This window comes from Rattus rattus, chromosome 9, assembly GCF_011064425.1.
Source record: "Rattus rattus isolate New Zealand chromosome 9, Rrattus_CSIRO_v1, whole genome shotgun sequence".
In the NCBI taxonomy this organism is placed as follows: Eukaryota; Metazoa; Chordata; class Mammalia; order Rodentia; family Muridae; genus Rattus; species Rattus rattus.
Window position 1 is genome coordinate 69,535,593 of NC_046162.1, and position 16,685 is coordinate 69,552,277.

The 16,685-nt window shown below is 48.9% G+C and overlaps 1 protein-coding gene across 1 annotated transcript in view; it reads left to right on the plus strand.

Moving 5' to 3' along the window:
* The first annotated feature begins 1,442 nt into the window (after window positions 1–1,442).
* Wipi1 (WD repeat domain, phosphoinositide interacting 1) overlaps window positions 1,443–16,685 on the plus strand; it is a 36,222-nt gene continuing 20,979 nt past the window's right edge. Inside the window, exons 1-4 of the mRNA XM_032912612.1 lie at window positions 1,443–1,617; window positions 6,728–6,810; window positions 8,590–8,759; window positions 15,900–15,996. Coding sequence (XP_032768503.1) covers window positions 1,538–1,617; window positions 6,728–6,810; window positions 8,590–8,759; window positions 15,900–15,996 — 430 coding nt within the window. The 5' untranslated portion in view covers window positions 1,443–1,537. The remainder of the gene's footprint in view (window positions 1,618–6,727; window positions 6,811–8,589; window positions 8,760–15,899; window positions 15,997–16,685) is intronic.

The window sequence follows — 16,685 nt, forward strand, 5'->3', positions numbered from 1 at the left end:
TGAGTGTGATGGTTCACCCTGTAATCCCAGCACCTGGGAGGCCAAGGAAGGAGGATCAGTTACCAAGGGCTTGAGGAGCCGGTAGACTATAGCCTGAGACAAAGTATCCAAAATAAATAAAGTGGCTGGATATGAATGGAATTGCTACGATCTACAGAACTGTGACATCATCATCATCATCATCGCCATCATCATAGTAATAATAATGGTGATGATGATGATTTCAGAGGCTGGAGAGATGGTTCAGCACTGTTCTTACTGATGACCGGGATTCTCTTTCCCAGAACCCACACCAGGCATCTCATAACCAATTGCACACAAGCTTGGGAAGCAAATCTCCGGTTTGCTTCAGATTGCATCTCAAACGACAATGAGCTTCAAGCTGTACTGTCTTGTACGCTATTCTAGTTTCTCTCATTTCTACGAATCAAATGTCTGGCCAAATACTGTTAAGTAAAATTGTGTGGTGACAAGTCTTGAAAGAAGACCAGTTCACAGGCCGCTGTGTATTGTTGATTTTAGATACATTGTCTAGCCAGTGCTTCAATGGGGTCTTCAGTAAATCGGTAAGAATATACCAAGGTAATATGTTAATGCAAGTCTCAGGGTTAGCAAGAGCTCTTTCTCAACTGTAGGACTGTAGATAACTTGTCGGCTGGGGGAACTTTTCTCCAAGAATCTTAAGGGCTCTCCAAAAGGGCTGGACTTTGGTGTCTACTAATTTCAACCAAATTCTGTATGCTTAGCGGGCGGGCGGGGAAGCAGGCGTCCGCCCGCCTCCTTGGCGTTGTCCCTGACGCTAAGGCAGGCTTGAAGCCTGCAGCTCCACTTCTCCTCCTCCTCCTCCTCACCCTCTGGACGCTCTGGCAATGAAAACACCACCACGTGGCCTGCTGCCTTTGCCTCACCCATCCTCGACCAATGGCAAGCGGCGTCTACGAGTAGAGGGCGGGTTTTTAGCAGCTGTCCCGCCCACTACCCTCTTTGAGTGACTAAAAGAGTTGGTGGCCAATCGTGGCTGTCTGCGGAGGCCCTGTTCTGTCAGCTGTCCTGTTCCCTGAGATAAGAGGCGCGGTGGGGTCCGGGCCGGTCTGGAGAGGGGCGGAGCTAGAGGTAGGGCGGATCGGGGGCGGGGTCTGTTTGGCTCAGGGCGGGGCCAGGGTTGTGAGGGGGTGGGGCTAGGTGCGGAATGGGGAGAGAGCGAGGCTAAGTGAGAAATGCGTGGGGCGGGTCCTAAAGGTCCCAGGCAGGACTAGAGCCTGGAGGGGCGGTACTCGAGACAGGGGCGGTGCCTAGCTGTTTTAGGACCAGCTCTGAAGGATAGGGGGAAGTTGGTTGGGGCGGAGCTAAGTGGGAGCCGTGTGAGGGCGGGGTCTTGCGGGGGGCGAGGCTAAGTGGTCCCTGAGTGGGCGTGGCCTGTCTGGGGGCGAGCCGGGGCGGGACCGAGGCGGCAAGCCGGCCCACGGAGCCGGCGCGGGCGGGCTGCTGAGGTGGCTGTCCCCCGCTCAGAGGTGCGGCTTTTCGGGTCGAGCCCCCGATGGAGGCCGAAGCTGCAGATGCCCCTCCGGGCCGAGTGGAGGCGGCGCTCAGCTGCTTCTCTTTCAACCAAGACTGCACGTAAGCCACGGCTCCAGCCCCCTGGCCGGGGAAGTGGGGGACAGAATGTCGCCACCAAAGGGTGTTGTCCTGTAACGCAACTGGTGGCTAGCCGGGGCCTGCGCGCCGACGGTTCCTCGGCGGGGCAGCCTGCGTTGCGGCGTTGCTCGGCAGTGGGGCTTGAGCCCACCCAGACGACTGCCATCCAGAGCCTGCCAGAAAGAACCAGCCAGGGTGACCCAAAGAAGTCAGCGAGGAGGGAGGAGGGGGACCTTGAATGTGGGGGAGGGACTTGGTGTGGGCCACCTAGTGACCGAAAGGGAGATCAGGGACCAAAACAAAGGTGTGAGGAGGGAGGAATGTGCAACTTGACTCAAGAGGGAGGATGCGAGAGTCGGGAAGATGGGGAAAACTTTACCATTTGTCCTTGAGTATTTCAACGTGGCATTTGGGCAGGGCCTCGGACAAACAGGAGCCTATCCCTGTGACCCGGCCAGCCCAGCATTGGGCATCTTGGCTGATCGCTTTGGCCGTAGGAAGCTTTTCTTTATTTGCTTTTCTGTGTTTACTTATTGTCTCCCCAGTCCCAGGAATCTCCTGGAAGCTCGGGAACCCTTTCTCTGCCCCAGACAACTTCCCATCCCGGAAGCAGGCGCTCCACCCTGTTGCTTTTAAGTGGATTTTTAATGTTTCACTATGATGGTCAACATTTAGACTTTGGTCCATGAACCAGGGATTGCTTGCCTGAGTTCTAGACATCTGCTGAACTAAATCTTAGACGCAAACTACTGCTCCCTTCCCTGTTTTTGTGGAAGCCAGCCTGGGAACCATATGGAATAATCTCTTTGGAATGTGGAGCCCTGAAGCATCAGGGCAGGGATGACCACTTCCCAGTGTCCCACTTCCGGCTGTACCAGTTTCTGCTCTGTTCCTTGTTTGGGCTCAGCTTCAGGCTTGTGCCTCGGCCGCTGCTGGCTGAACTGTGCTAATATTGAACATTCATTCGTTGGTGTAATTAAGGCCATAAGCAGCCCTGGTTTTCATTCCCTTTGTGTTTCTGTTTGAAAAACCCCTGCTCCGAACAATATGTCTTTGTTTGAAAAATCTGTACGTGTAATCATGTAATCCAGTAACTCGACAGCTTGGCTAGATGAGTGACTCTCGGGCTGCCTCTGACCACAGCCCACAATAAAAAAGTCCATCTTACAACATCTCCCAATAACATAACATGTAATATTCGCAAACTATTAAGTGTGGTACCTTGTGGAATTTTCTTGGTATTTTCTTTTTGTTTTGAGCCTGTCTCTATGTAATCTGGACAGCCTCAAATTCCCTACCAGATGAGGATGAATTTCAAATTCTGATTCTCCTGCCTCCCATTCTGGAATACTGAGACTATGGGAAATATCACCATACTCTGTTTATACAGTGCTGGCAATGGAACTCGGGGCTTTATACATGCCAGACAAGTCCAGCCCCATTTTCTTGTGTGGGTGGGTGAGCAGGGTTAGGGTAGGAGGCATGCAGGGTATGGAGCATAAGACCCAATATTTCAATCATCCTGAGTACAGACTCTACCATGGAGCTATATCCCAGCCTCCAGGCACTGGAATTAGTATGTCTTTGCTTTTAAAGCTGTTGTAACCTCTTGAGTTGTTTTGGGGATTATCTCCTAAGATGAGACTTAAGTGCATGATAGGATGGATAAAATTCTGACGTTTTGTAAGAAACTTTTGCAAGAGTGTTCTGTTGAAATGGTGAACGTGTTTTCCTTCCCAGTTGAACCCCATTTAAGGAGGGGGAGGTAGTTTACTTACAAGTAGTAAATCAGCCAAATTACACCTTGTGATATTATTGGATTTGGAAAACAAGTGTCATCCACTCTAATTATTAAACAATACAGAGTCACAGCCCGGTAAGAATGCTGTCTTCCAAAACCTGTAAGGTGCTTTGAAAGTTGATTTCCTCCGTCAGCTCTGCTTTCCTGGGCGAAGGCTTGCTGGGCAGCTCTACCTCTCCTATAAATAAAAGGTCTTGTCACGGTCAGTTGCTTGGAGCCGTGGAGGGTATGACATTGAATTTTAAAATAAATCGTCTTCCTTGCTGGATGCATTTAGGTGAATTGGTGTGTCTTTTTCTATATGTGTGAGCTGAGCAGGAGACCTAGTCTTTCTAGAGAAGGCAGATAAAGGGAGTTGAGTTCTACCAGTGTCCTCCACACTAATGCTTTGTAACTGGGCTAGACGCTTCAGCTGTATTTTAAATGTTGGATAGTGATTGGGATTTGTCTCCGACTCCACTTCTATGAGTAGTAATGAGAATCTTGTTTTTATAGAAAGGACTTACAGGTAAAAATAAGATAAAAATCTGAATTCCTTAACATGGAGTCTTTTCTGGCCATAGAGCAATCATTAAAAACACAGGAGTGGGGGTTGGGGATTTAGCTCAGCGGTAGAGCGCTTGCCTAGAAAGCGCAAGGCCCTGGGTTCGGTCCCCAGCTCCGGAAAAAAGAAAGAAAAAAAAAAAAAAAGAAAACTAAAAAACACAGGAGTGATCACCGCACCCTTTTCTCACCCATCCAACCCTTCTGAGCTGAGTGTGGCAGCTTGTGAGGAATCCTAGGTACTACTGAGGCAAGAGTTAAAAAGACCACTTTAACCCACAACCGCTCAGAGGCGGCATGAGTAACAGAGACTCTTTCGAAAGCATAAAATGAAGAAACAAAGAAACCCTTTTGTGCCGAAATCAGGACTCGCACCCTCAAAATGATGCTTTTGAACTTGCTTATTACTATGTGTGCACATGTGTGTGCACATGACGGGGTGGGTGGCACGCTGGCCAAAGCATGCATGTGAAGGTCAGAGGACAACTCTGGGGAGCTGGACCTTCTCCTTCCACCTTTACATGGGGTCTGGGGTTCAAACCCAAATTCCCAAGCTTCTGGTTGAATCACCCCCCCAACCCTTGACACCTACTTTAAATCGCTAAGTCTTTTGGTTAGTTTGTTGGTGGTGTCTTGGTGGGACTTGTTTTGTTTTTTTAGGTGGGGGGTGAAAAGGATCGATTTGTGTAGCCCTGGATGCCTTCAGCTAACTGGAGATCCTCCTGCCTCTGCCTCACCTCCCGAGTGTTGGGATTGCACATCTCTTTAGTTTTGTTTTAGGACTCGAAACTCTGGGCTCCGTACCTAGCATATTTCCAAGGCCAGCCTGGGCTACCTGAAAACTCTGCATTAGGAAGTAAAACCCCGGGGGTTTGGGGATTTAGCTCAGTGGTAGAGCGCTTGCCTAGGAAGCGCAAGGCCCTGGGTTCGGTCCCCAGCTCCGGAAAAAAAAAAAAAAGGAAGTAAAACCCCCAAATAGTAACCACTCCAGTATATTTCAGAGTTCAAAGATCCTCCTTGTCTACTTTTACTAGTGCTGGTGTTTGTGGTGCTGGTTGCCAAACCCTAGTCCTCCGAGGTTGGAGCGCTAAGGCCTAGAACCCGCTGCCTTGCTGATTAAAAGCTGGCAGCAGTTGCTTGTTCCTGCATCCCAGGAAAGAACAAATGTTTGTATAGAAAAGGGAATTCTGGAGGGGGAGGGGCGGATCATGTGGCTTTTTTTCTTTTTTTAAGGTAGCAAAACAAGAGCCTTGGCGTTCAGGTTTGTGAGCTGCTCGTTTTAGTATAATTCTTCCCTGGAAGAGCGAATCTCAGCTTGGTATATATTTGGTTTAAGTGAAGAAGTTGCACCGAACGGTTGGAGGAAGGCCCATTTCAACACCGACATCCCGTATTCCTAGGGAGGAAGTGTTTGCGGTCACGTGACTCATCTGGAGAGCGTTCCCTGCAAGGTTTTGTTCTCCCATTTTTTTAGATCAAAGCAGGAGAGTCGAGAAGGCCATGTCAAGTGCCAACGAGAGGCCACGTATTCTCTTTCTCTTTTCCTTTTTTGGGACAGTCTTGTCACATAGTCCAAGCTGTCCTCAAACATACGGTCCTTCTGATTAACTGCGGCTACACCCGGTCACTCCTTGGTGATCCGGTGACCTGTTGTCACCGCGTCACCAGGGATACCTGGTGTCCTGGTTTGTTCTCCATTGCCGCGATGAACATCATGACCCAAAGGCAGTGTGGGGAAGAAAGAGCTTACTTAGTTCACCTGTAGCTTCCCCTCCATCATGAAAGGAAGTGGGGGTAGGAGCTCCAGGCTGGAGCCTGGAGGCAGGAATTGAAGCAGAAGTGTGGGGGAGGGCTGCTTACCGGCTTGCTCCTTATGATTCACTCAGCTCGCTGCGTTACACAACCCCGGGACCACCTACCTGTCCAGGCATGGCGCCGCCCACAGTAGGATGAGTCCTCTCTCATATCTCTCATTAATCAAGAAAACACCCCCATGGGCTCCCCTACCAGTCAGCCTGATGGGCAGTCGTTTTCTCAGTCAAGATTTTCTCTTCACAGAGTCATCTGTAGCTTGTATCAAGTAAAGAAAAAAAATGAGCAAACCACTTCGGTTTAGAGCTTCCTTTTATTTATGCGTTAAAATCGGGGCTGGGGTGATAGCTAAGTCGATGAGAGGACCTAGATTCGATCCCCAGAATTTATGTAAGGTTAATAGTACTAAAAACAACAGTAAATAAGTTTTTAATGGGAGGTGGGAACTAGCAGGTCCCTCCCTGGGGCTGGCTAGCCAGTCAGCCTTGCCAATCCACTGAGCTTCCTCGTCACGTCACCCAGCACACACCCCTAACCCTGCATACGCGTGAACACACACGCACACCCATGCAAGTGTGTACTCGTGCAATGATAATAACTCATCCTCCTGTAAAGGTCTTTCCAAACAGATGACAAGGCTGTCTCCCACCAAGCCTTGTGGAGGTGTCCTACAAAGACTTCCTAAACATTCCTTTTGTCCTATGCCGCCCAGCTGTGGGAGCTTTAACATTTTCCTTGGTAACGGAGCCCAAGCAGTGCCTGTCTCTTAAAAAGCTGCCTTTGACCTTTTCCCTTCATGAATGTCTGCCAGAACCTCCTCTGCCTTGAGGGAGTTATCAGAGTCCTGGAGATGTGTGTTTACCTGCACCTCAGCAGCCCCCTGGGGAAAGGGACACGGTGTCTGTTGTCATTCCTGTGCTGTCCTTATCTCCGCAGATCCCTAGCGATTGGAACCAAGACCGGTTACAAGCTGTTTTCTCTGAGTTCTGTGGAGCAACTTGACCAAGTCCATGGAAGCAGTAAGTGTGTGTGTGTGTGTGTGTGTGTGTGTGTGTGTGTGTGTGTGTGTGTGTACGAAATCCTCTATCCAGATGTTAATCTTTCTTCCCTACTCCCACCCCCCATGTCTTAATTTTCTTCTTTTTGGAGCCCTGGGGGTTGAGCCTCGTGGCCTCTTAAAAGCACTGGACCACCAAGTCCACACCCCAGCCATAGACTTCAGACTTCAGTCTCCACCTCTGAGTTCTCTTAGCCCTCGACCTAAAAAGCCAGTGTTGTGCAGATTTGAATACAAGCCATTGTCTCTTCTTGCACAAAAGCCACAATGGGGCTCTTATTGGAATTTGGCAATAGCTTGGGTGACATTTTCTTCTTTGTAAGAAGAAAGCGCTTGTTTGACATCATATTGTCGATACTTTTCTAAATATTTGTGCTCATGGTGATCATCAGTCTGTGGCATTGTCAACCCAAAGGGCACCTGTCGCTTCTCTTTGCTGTCACCGCCTCTGTAACCTGGTGACACCATTCACTTAGAAGGGACATGTGTTTATATGTTTGTTTGAGTGTTGTAACATGAGCGTATCAACATAACCCATGTTGAAGATGTTGAAGTACTTCTAGTGAACATGAAAAGTAATTCCACTTAGAAATGTGACCGAGATTTTTCTCAGGGGTAATAATGTATGCTGTTGCCATAGTGACACATATGTCACCTCTGTATTTTCTGGAAAGAACGTGGTTTGGTAAATAGTAATTGGGGCTCCTAATTTATTTACTTCGTATTTACTTTTGATCTCTGTGTGTGACAGAGACGTGTGTGAGAGAGGGTGTGTAGCCATTCACAAGTACCCATCTCTACCTCTCACCTTGTTTGAGACAGTCTCTTTGTTATCTGCCACTGTGTATCCTGGGCAAAGAGGACCGTGAGCTTCCAGGAATTCTCCTGCCTCAACCTCCTATCTCATAGAATTATAGATAGACCTGCACTACCACATCCAGCCTTGCATGGGCTCTAGGGCTTTGAACTCAAGTCCTCATGTATGCAGAGGACTTTACCCGCTGAACTGTCTCTTGTACCCTCGGGCTCTAATATATTTGTAAAGTGTTGTTATTATCCTAACATTTTGGTGACTATTTTACTATGTATATGTCACATGTCATACTTCCGGTGGGATCTCCTATAAACAAACAAGAAAGATACTTGACCAGATAGCCTCAGAAAGAGACCGAAGGCCTGTCTGTGGTATTCTGGAGACTTACTGCTTTTCTTCCCTTCAGAGTTCAGAAGTATTTTCTTGCACCAAGTATGGTGGTGCACACCCATAAAAGCCAGCATTCAGGGGGCTGAAACAGAAATACCGAGAGTTCAAGGCCAGCCTGGGTTATTGAGAAAAATTCTGTTTAAAAGATGGTTTCTGCTGACCTCTTCTCTCTCTTCTCTCTCTCTCTCTCTCTCTCTCTCTCTCTCTCTCTCTCTCTCTCTCTGTGTGTGTGTGTGTGTGTGTGTGTGATGGGCAATTATACCATGCTATGGTGTTCAAGGTGGCTCTGAAGTCTTAGTCATTAGCATATTCTTCGATTTACATATTTGGGAAGGCCCCTGGGAGTGCTTTCCCTGGAGACAGTTAAAGCTTGCTGTTGGGACTATGGTGGGGTCATTACTGATTAAGGGTACCCAGTAGCATCAAGACCCAGATTCTACTGTAAACTAGCTTGTGTGGTACCCAATGTCACAAAGGCCAGTCTTTCTCTCAGAGGACGTCTGTGTGACCTCTCTTCTGCTCTCCCCCCCTCCCCAGATGAAATCCCCGACGTGTATATCGTGGAGCGCCTCTTCTCCAGCAGCCTGGTTGTGGTGGTCAGTCACACAAAACCTCGACAGATGAACGTCTACCACTTCAAGAAAGGCACCGAGATCTGTAATTACTGCTATTCCAGTAACATTTTGTCTATTCGGCTGAACCGACAGGTGAGGAGATGGGACACCCCCCACACACACATACAAGGCGTCCAGCCTTCTGCTAACTGGAGCAGAAGAAAACCATCTCTAAAGATGAATATCTTCGGGTTGGCTAAACGGCCCACCAAGCCTGGTCAGCAGAGCTCAATCCCCACCACCCACATGGTGGAAGGCAAGAACTGTCTTGCAAGCCGTCCTCTAACACACACACACACACACACACACACACACACACACACACACATGCACGACGTGCATACACACACAAACAGGCATAAATAAATGTAAGAACATCCTGGAGGTATGGCTCAGTGGAATAGCTTATCTGGAATGTGCCAAGCCCTAGGTTTGATCCCCCAGCACCCACAGACAGAGCAGCATGGTGAGCCTGTGGTACCAGGGTAAACTCAGGAGGGGGCCGGTGATCCCAGCGCCCAGGCGGTAGCAGTAGGAGAATCAGAAGGCCATCCTTCTTGACCGTGTGGCAACTTTGAACCTGGCCTTGATTACCTGAGACCCTGTCTTTTAAAAAAAAAAAAAACAACAACAACAACAAAATAAACAAACAAAAACCCCAAGTCTCTAAAGCAAGAATCGGATGCCGGAGACAATGTAACAGAACTTGTAACATTGTAACAGCAGCTTGGGATCCTGGGAGAAGGGTAAAGAGCATCTCCTCTGTGCATCTTCCTTAGCCATGCTGGCTCAAGTTCTCTCTCCAGCATGGCGGTTGCCTGGCCAAGCTCACCACCTCCTCTTGGGGCAGGCCGGTACCTGTCCAGATAAGTTGAGTCTGACACAAGTCGTCAGTCCTATGAACTGCCTCAGAACACCCTAAAAATGAGAAAGAGCTCTTCTGGCCTTGGCCCTAGGCAGTGAGATTCATTGTGCACCATGGTCTTGCCTCTGAGAACGGCATACCTGAGACTAGGGTGTGGTCCCCCTGGGTCACCTCCTGAATCAGTAGGTGAAACTGGCCCTCTGCTCTCAATGTGGCCCCCTCCTGGTCAGCCAGCTACTCAGTCTCACATTTCTGCCTTTGTAGCTAACACCTACCCTTGCCCTGCCACACTAGGGAACCTAGGACATCATGCATACGAGAACTGCATCCCTGAGCTAGATGCACATTTTCTCCAGCTAGTCCTTAAGGATGTATTCTTTCCGTGCTTTCATTGTTGAAAGGAATTACCCTCATCTTAAATATGCAGTGTGCCTTTAAAAAGTGTAAACACTTCGCATGTGTTAGCATAGTCTCCCTGAGGTAACTGGGTTTTACCTCCTGTGAGAGCAGGGGCTGGGGCAGCTCTGTTCATTGCTATGGAAGCTGATGGGAGAGAACTTCTGAATGCTGTTTCCTGCCTAACTGTTAAGTAAGTGGATAAGCCAAGAGCCCCTCCCTGGGATATGCAGAGTTTTCTGCTCTGTTCAGTATTCCCAGGAATGGGCAAACAGTGGCATTCCTTAAAGACAGTGGTTGTTGCCTTCTCCTCCTCTTCTTCCTCCTCTTCCTCTTCTTCTTTTTGAATCTGAACTATTAAGTGCTAATTAATAACTTTCAAGACTTATCTTTATTTTATGTGTGAGTATTTTGCCTACTCCTGTGTCTAAGTGGGTACCACATCTGTGCAATGTCCAAGGAGGCCAGAAGAGGGCGCTGGACCCCCTGGAACTGGAGTTACAGATACTTATGGTCTGCCGTGTGGTTGCTGGGAACTGAACTTAGATCACTGAGGGAGAAGCCCCTTTTTTTTTTTTTTTTTTTCCCAGGGATTTTTTTTTTTTTTTTTTTTTTTTTTTTTTCAGGGCTGGGGACCGAACCCAGGACCTTGCGCTTCCTAGGCAAGCGCTCTACCACTGAGCCAAATCCCCAACCCCTGAAGCCAGCACTCTTAACTGCCAATCTATTTTTTTTTTTTAAATAATGAAATCAAATATTTTGTTAAGTGTCTGAGAAGGAAAAGACTGTGGTTTCTTTACCGTTGCTTTGTTGTGGAGATGGTCTCATTCAGTAGCCAAGGCTAGCCTGGAACTCAAAGCAAACGTCCCCAAGGCTCCGCTTACAAGAGTGAGCACCACCCCTGGATCGTTGCTTTGGTCAATCTGAGGCTCCACAGACGTTCATAGAAAACGGTCACAGGAACGGAAGGCAGAGAACTTCAGTGGCAAAGGAGCAGGCGAGAGGCAGAGAAGAAGCCTGAAGTCTTAGTGAGAGAAGGGAGGGCAGCTGGGGAATTCCCTACTTGAGGGATTTTAAGTGGGGTCCTCGGCTCGAGGGTGTCCTCAGACCTGTCGCAATTTTCATCTCATTTTGTAAATAGTAGTGTCCACTATATGACAGCCGAATGTCGGTTCCAGTACCTGGTCACCTTTTTAAGTTGTCAACTGTTCTCACAGCCAGCGCTCTCGGATAGGACCTGTGGAATATGCTGGTATGATCTCGCACTCCCTCTCGGGTAGTCTCATTGGCACAAGGCAGGGAAGGACTGCTCCTGTGTCTGAGTCTCTTAGACTTTAGGCTCCGCCTCCACTCCCAGAACTCTCATTGACTTCAGGTCCTCACCCCCATCTTCTAGAGGATATGGATGGAGGTGGCCATGCTTCACAGTTAGTGCCAGAGCTAACGCTGTAACTTCCTTTAGCCTAATGGTCCTAAACCGCCCTAGTGCTACGGACCCCTTAGTACCCTTCCTCATGTGGTGGTGACCCCAACCTTTGCTACGGTTATGAACCGCAATGTGAACATCTGATCTGCGACCCCCGGGTTGGGAAGTACGGCTTAGCCTTTTGTCTTCCGACACAGATCGGGAAGGGGTTCTGGATTTTCTTTTCTTAAGTTGTTGGGCTTTGGACTTACTTTTTGGCTTGGATGATTCATCTGCCACAAGGAGGTCTCACAGTGCCCGCAGAGCCACCTGCTTAGGGGAAAGGCAAGGGGCTTGGGGTAGGCCTGTGTCTTAGTCAGGGTTTCCATTGCTGGGGACAGACACCATGACCAAGACAACATTTAATTGGGGCTGGCTTACAGGTTCAGAGGTTCAGTCCATTATCATCAAGGCAGGGGCACGGCAGCATCCAGGCAGGCATGGTGAGGGAAGAGTTGAGAGTTCCACATCTTGTTCCAAAGGCAAACGGGAGAAGATTGGCTCTCAGGCAGCGAGGGGGAGGGTCTCAAAGCCCACCCCTACAGTGACACACTTCTCCAACAGGGTCATACCTACTCCCACAAGGCCACGCCTGCTAATAGTGCCATTCCCCGGGCCAAGCATATCCAAGCCACCACAACATGTATTGCTCTACAATAATCCTGGTGTCCCTGTCAGATCTTCAGACATGTGGCTTCTCCCTAAAAATAGAGAAAATGATAGATTTGTGTAAGAAGTTACAAAGAAACAAAATTCCCTGTTTCCAAACAGGGCCTACTAGTGCACTCTGTAATCCTAACACTCAGGAGAACAATGTGGAAAACCTGCACATCAAAGGATAGCCTGGGCTACATAGAGTACGATTCTGCCTCAGGACAAACAAAACTGAACTCTTGTTTTCAGGGTCAGGAATCAAGCTCAGCTGGTATATGAGTGTCTGCCTACCCCACACAAAGCCCTGGTCCAGTCCCCAGTGCCACAGAAAACCAGGTGTGATGATGCGTGTCTGTAATCCCAGCACTGGTGAGGTAGAGGCGAGAGGATGAGAAATTCAGGACCATCCTCTGCTATGCAGCAAACTCCATGAAAGCCGGGGCTGTGATGAGAGCCTGTCTCAAAAACAAACACACTCACCATACCAAAACACATACCAAAAACAAAACCACCACCATCAAAAACCACAAGATCTAGGAGAGAGTTCAGGGGGTAGACATCTTTATGCTATACCTTAAGGATCTGAGTTGAACTCCCAGCCACCCATGTGAACACACACACACACATGCACACACACACATTGCACACACACATACACACACACACACATGCACACACACACACACACACATGCACACACACATACACACACACACACACACACACACACACACACACACACACACACACACACCCCTACACTCATAACTAATGCTGTGGGAAGCCAGAGACTATTGCCGGGGTCTGCTGACCTCCAGCCTAGATGGAAAATTCAAGCTCCAGATTCAATGAGTGACCCTGCCTCAGAAGAACAAGATGGAGTATGGTGGCGAGGGACTCCTGACTTCCTGCTTTGGCTCTGCATGTCACAAAATCCTCCCACATATGCAGAAAGGAGAGCCGTCAGGAATCCTGATGCATCCCATTATCAGTTAATGCCATTCCGGTGTGTTTTCTTGAATGACAACCATAAGCAAGATGTCATTAGCGTTTATAGTTACCTAACCATCTGCCTCCTCTGGTCTGACTGATCGTTGATTGGATTGAAGTCTTTGAGGCTACGTTGTGGTGCAGATTCTTTAATTATCTGATTCTTTAATCGATAAAAAGGATTAAATACCTATAAAACAGGATGAAAGTCAAAGTGGGCTGGGATGTAGTTTTAGTTTGACAGAGTGTTTGCCTAGGATGCTCGAAGCCCTGGGGTTCAGTTTCCAGCACCCCATAAAGGCAGAATTGGTGACGTACACCTGGAATCCCAGCTCTGGGAAGTGAGGGTGGGAGATTCGGAAATTCAGAGTCATCCTCAGCTGCGTAGGGAGTTTGTGGCCAGCCTGGGCTACCAGGTGAATGGTAATGATTGGCTGAAGGCAAGGCGGGTGTAGCTGAGCAGTCTCTGGCTTGAACTTGTCCCGGAAGTCAGCTCTTGTGGGCTCTGGACAAGTACCTCCTCCCTCCCTGCACTTCCTGTTTTCCTCCCTTTTCATTCTTGTCTCTCTGGCCTGCGTGGTGGTGACCTAGTGGTGTCCAGACGAGTGGCCCACAGAGCGGACAGCACTGTTATGCTGTTCGGGTCAGACCAGCCTGAAGGCGGGGAGGTTCCTACAGGATGCACCTGTCAGGGCCTCTGTCTCCTGAGGACTGGGTGCAGGGCTGGAAGGGGATACCAGGGCCTGTTAGAAACCGAGAACAGAAACAAACATAGAAAGGATAAAAACAGACCGTGGTGTGGCTGGCAAAGTGATCAGGTGACTGGCTACTTTTGAGAGACGTGGCAATATCTGTCATCCATCTTGAAATTTTATTTTAAAGCGAATTTTTAAAAACCATTTTCTCCATACGAATGTTTGGCCCACATTTATGTGCATGCAGCACATGCGTGCAGTGCTCAAGGTGGACAGAAGAGGGTGTGAGGTCCCCCGGAACTGCAGTTCTGGACAACTGTGTCACGTGGGTGCTAGGAACTGAACCCAGGCCTCTGCAAGAACATCGGGGGCTCTTAACTGCTGAGCCATCTCTAGCCTCCCGTTATTGAGTTTTAAAGGTGTGTGTGTGTGTGTGTGTGTGTGTGTGTGTGTGTGCATGCATGTAATGGGAGATGTCGTGCATGTGCCACAGAGAACATGTGAAGGTCAGAGGACAACTTTTGTGTGTGGCGTCGATTCTCTCCTTCTATCTTTATGTGGGTTCCAGGGATCAAATTCAGCCTCGGACTTAAACAAGTCCCTTTTCTCACTGAGCCTCTCACTGATCCCAACTTTGAGATCCAGTTAGGATTTCGTTTGCTCCTCCTGCACAGTTTTAGCACTGGGGCCAGAGTGTTTTAATTAAAATAGAGAAGAGCAGGTGGGTTTGGGGTGCGGGGAGCAACACTGTTGTCCCAGCTTCTGGGCATCTGAGGTAATAGGACCATGAGTTCAAGACACGCCTGGGCTACAGAGTGAATCCAAGGCCAGCCTTAGCAACTCAGTGAAACCCTACGTCAGAATACAAAATACAAAGAGGGTTGGGATTGTGGCTTAGGGGCAGAGCAGCTGTATATCACAGGCAAGACCATGGGTTCAGTCCCCAATAGAGGGCTTCCCTTTATTGAGAAAACATGGCTTTCCCGGAGGAGAGCTGCAGCTGTTTTATAATGTTTAATTATCTTCCCTTCCCACTGCTGTACCTCAGATCCCAAGTGCCTGGCCCAAAAGCAAAGCCTCACAAACTTGACTGTGCATAGTTATCTCTTGGGTCTTTGTTCAGAGACGCCCCAAATCAGTTTCCAGGAAGACAGTCTAAGGACTGATAATGGGGGGAATGGCACTCTTCCATGCGGAACACTGCTGACCTTGGGGAAGCTGAGTCAGGCCGTGCAGGGGCAGGGGCAGCTACCTGGAATATAGAAGGAGCTGTTGAAGCAAGTGCCCTCCCAGCACCTCCACGCAGCACCCTGCCCCCCCCCCACTTGTGAGATGCTCCATCCTCCTTACAGTGGTTTAGATGCAGGGTACCACCTCGGGGAGAGGCTCTGAGCCCAACATGCATTCAGCTGAAGAGGGAGAGGGTGGTGTGCCATAGTGGGGTGAGGGGCCCTGTGAGAGGAGCTGTGCCCAGACCTGAGGGGTGGGAATGGAGGGCCTAGGAGGGCTATCTTCGTGGGGGGCTGTGGTCTGTGAGGATGACTCTAGAGTAGAGTGGGAGGGAAAGGACCTGGGATGGGTCGTCTCATGTAAGGGTACCAAATGCTCAGACCAGAGCTTAGCTTTTCATGTTTTGAAATATTTACACGGTCTTGGCCAGATCTGAAAAACAGTCCAAGACTTCGAGCAGACTTCACTGGGGCACTTTGGAATTTTTTGAATTAGTGATGCCCAACCTGTTAGGGGGTAAAATGTAAGATTTAGCAGTGCAGAGAGTCTAAAGAAGCCTGTGTAAGAGACAGAAGTCAGTCACCAGCATTGAGCGTGGGAACGGAACAAAAGAGGTTCCCTGAGCCGTCTTATTCTAAGGAGAGGGGAAGAGAAAGGAGTGGAGAAAGGAAAGAGGGAGGAAGAAGGGAAGAAAGGGAGGAGGAAGGGAGGGAGAAATCGAGAAGTAAAATTCAGGATCTCGAATTTTAAGCATCTTCCCACCTAAGTGGGCTGTGTCTGTTTACATTCGTAAGTGCGAGACCTTCAAAGGGCTTCGTTAACATTCTTCCTCCTTGAGGCCTGGAATCAAGTAAGGGCCCAGAGGAACACGAGCAAGGATTAGCAGGTGCCTTTTCAGGGACTCTATCAGGGAGGCTGACGGCTCTGTCTGATTACAGAGGCTGCTGGTCTGCCTGGAGGAATCCATCTATATCCACAATATTAAGGACATGAAGCTATTGAAGACCCTCCTGGATATCCCTTCAAACCCGACAGGTGAGCCCCAGTAATAGACCTGAGCCCCGCCCCTCCCCTCCCCAGGTAAAGATGCTTCACTCCTAGCCTGCGTTCTCGCCTGGCCTGACAACCCGGAGCCCAGAGCATGCTTTGGGGGTCTTTATGATGTTCCAGTTGAAGACACATTTGAATGGTGATAGATTCGGACTACGAGAATCCGCGGTCCCCGAGGGAAGGACGTGCAGCCTTCCTGGTCATCCTTAGTCGGAGACCCGTGTAAGCATGCCAGCTAGATGCGTGGGAGATCCCATGTATCCGACGTTGAAAGGTGTTTACCCCTAATGCTTTTTTGTGACTGTTCATTACAGAGGAGGTGTGATAATTAGAAGCAAGTTTGGACTTGGTATGTCTGCATGGTTAATTAGCCAAACTACAAAGAAGGTGTTTTATTACATGCTTTTTTTTTTTTTAAAGTACATTTCTCAATTCTGGTGATGTGCTAGAATATTGAATTTGGATCAAGTCTCGGGACTTAATGTTGTGTGTTAAGTTTCTGGCGTTTAAGATTGGAACAGTTTGGATGTGGTAGGATAAAGTCGTGCGTGATTGACACCTTGAGAATTCACTGAACTGACAGTGAGGGAGAGTGAGTCTCTCCACTGTGGTGCGAAGGGTCACACACACCCCCAGGGCAGTCTGTGTATCCAGCTAACAGCCCGGGTTAATAT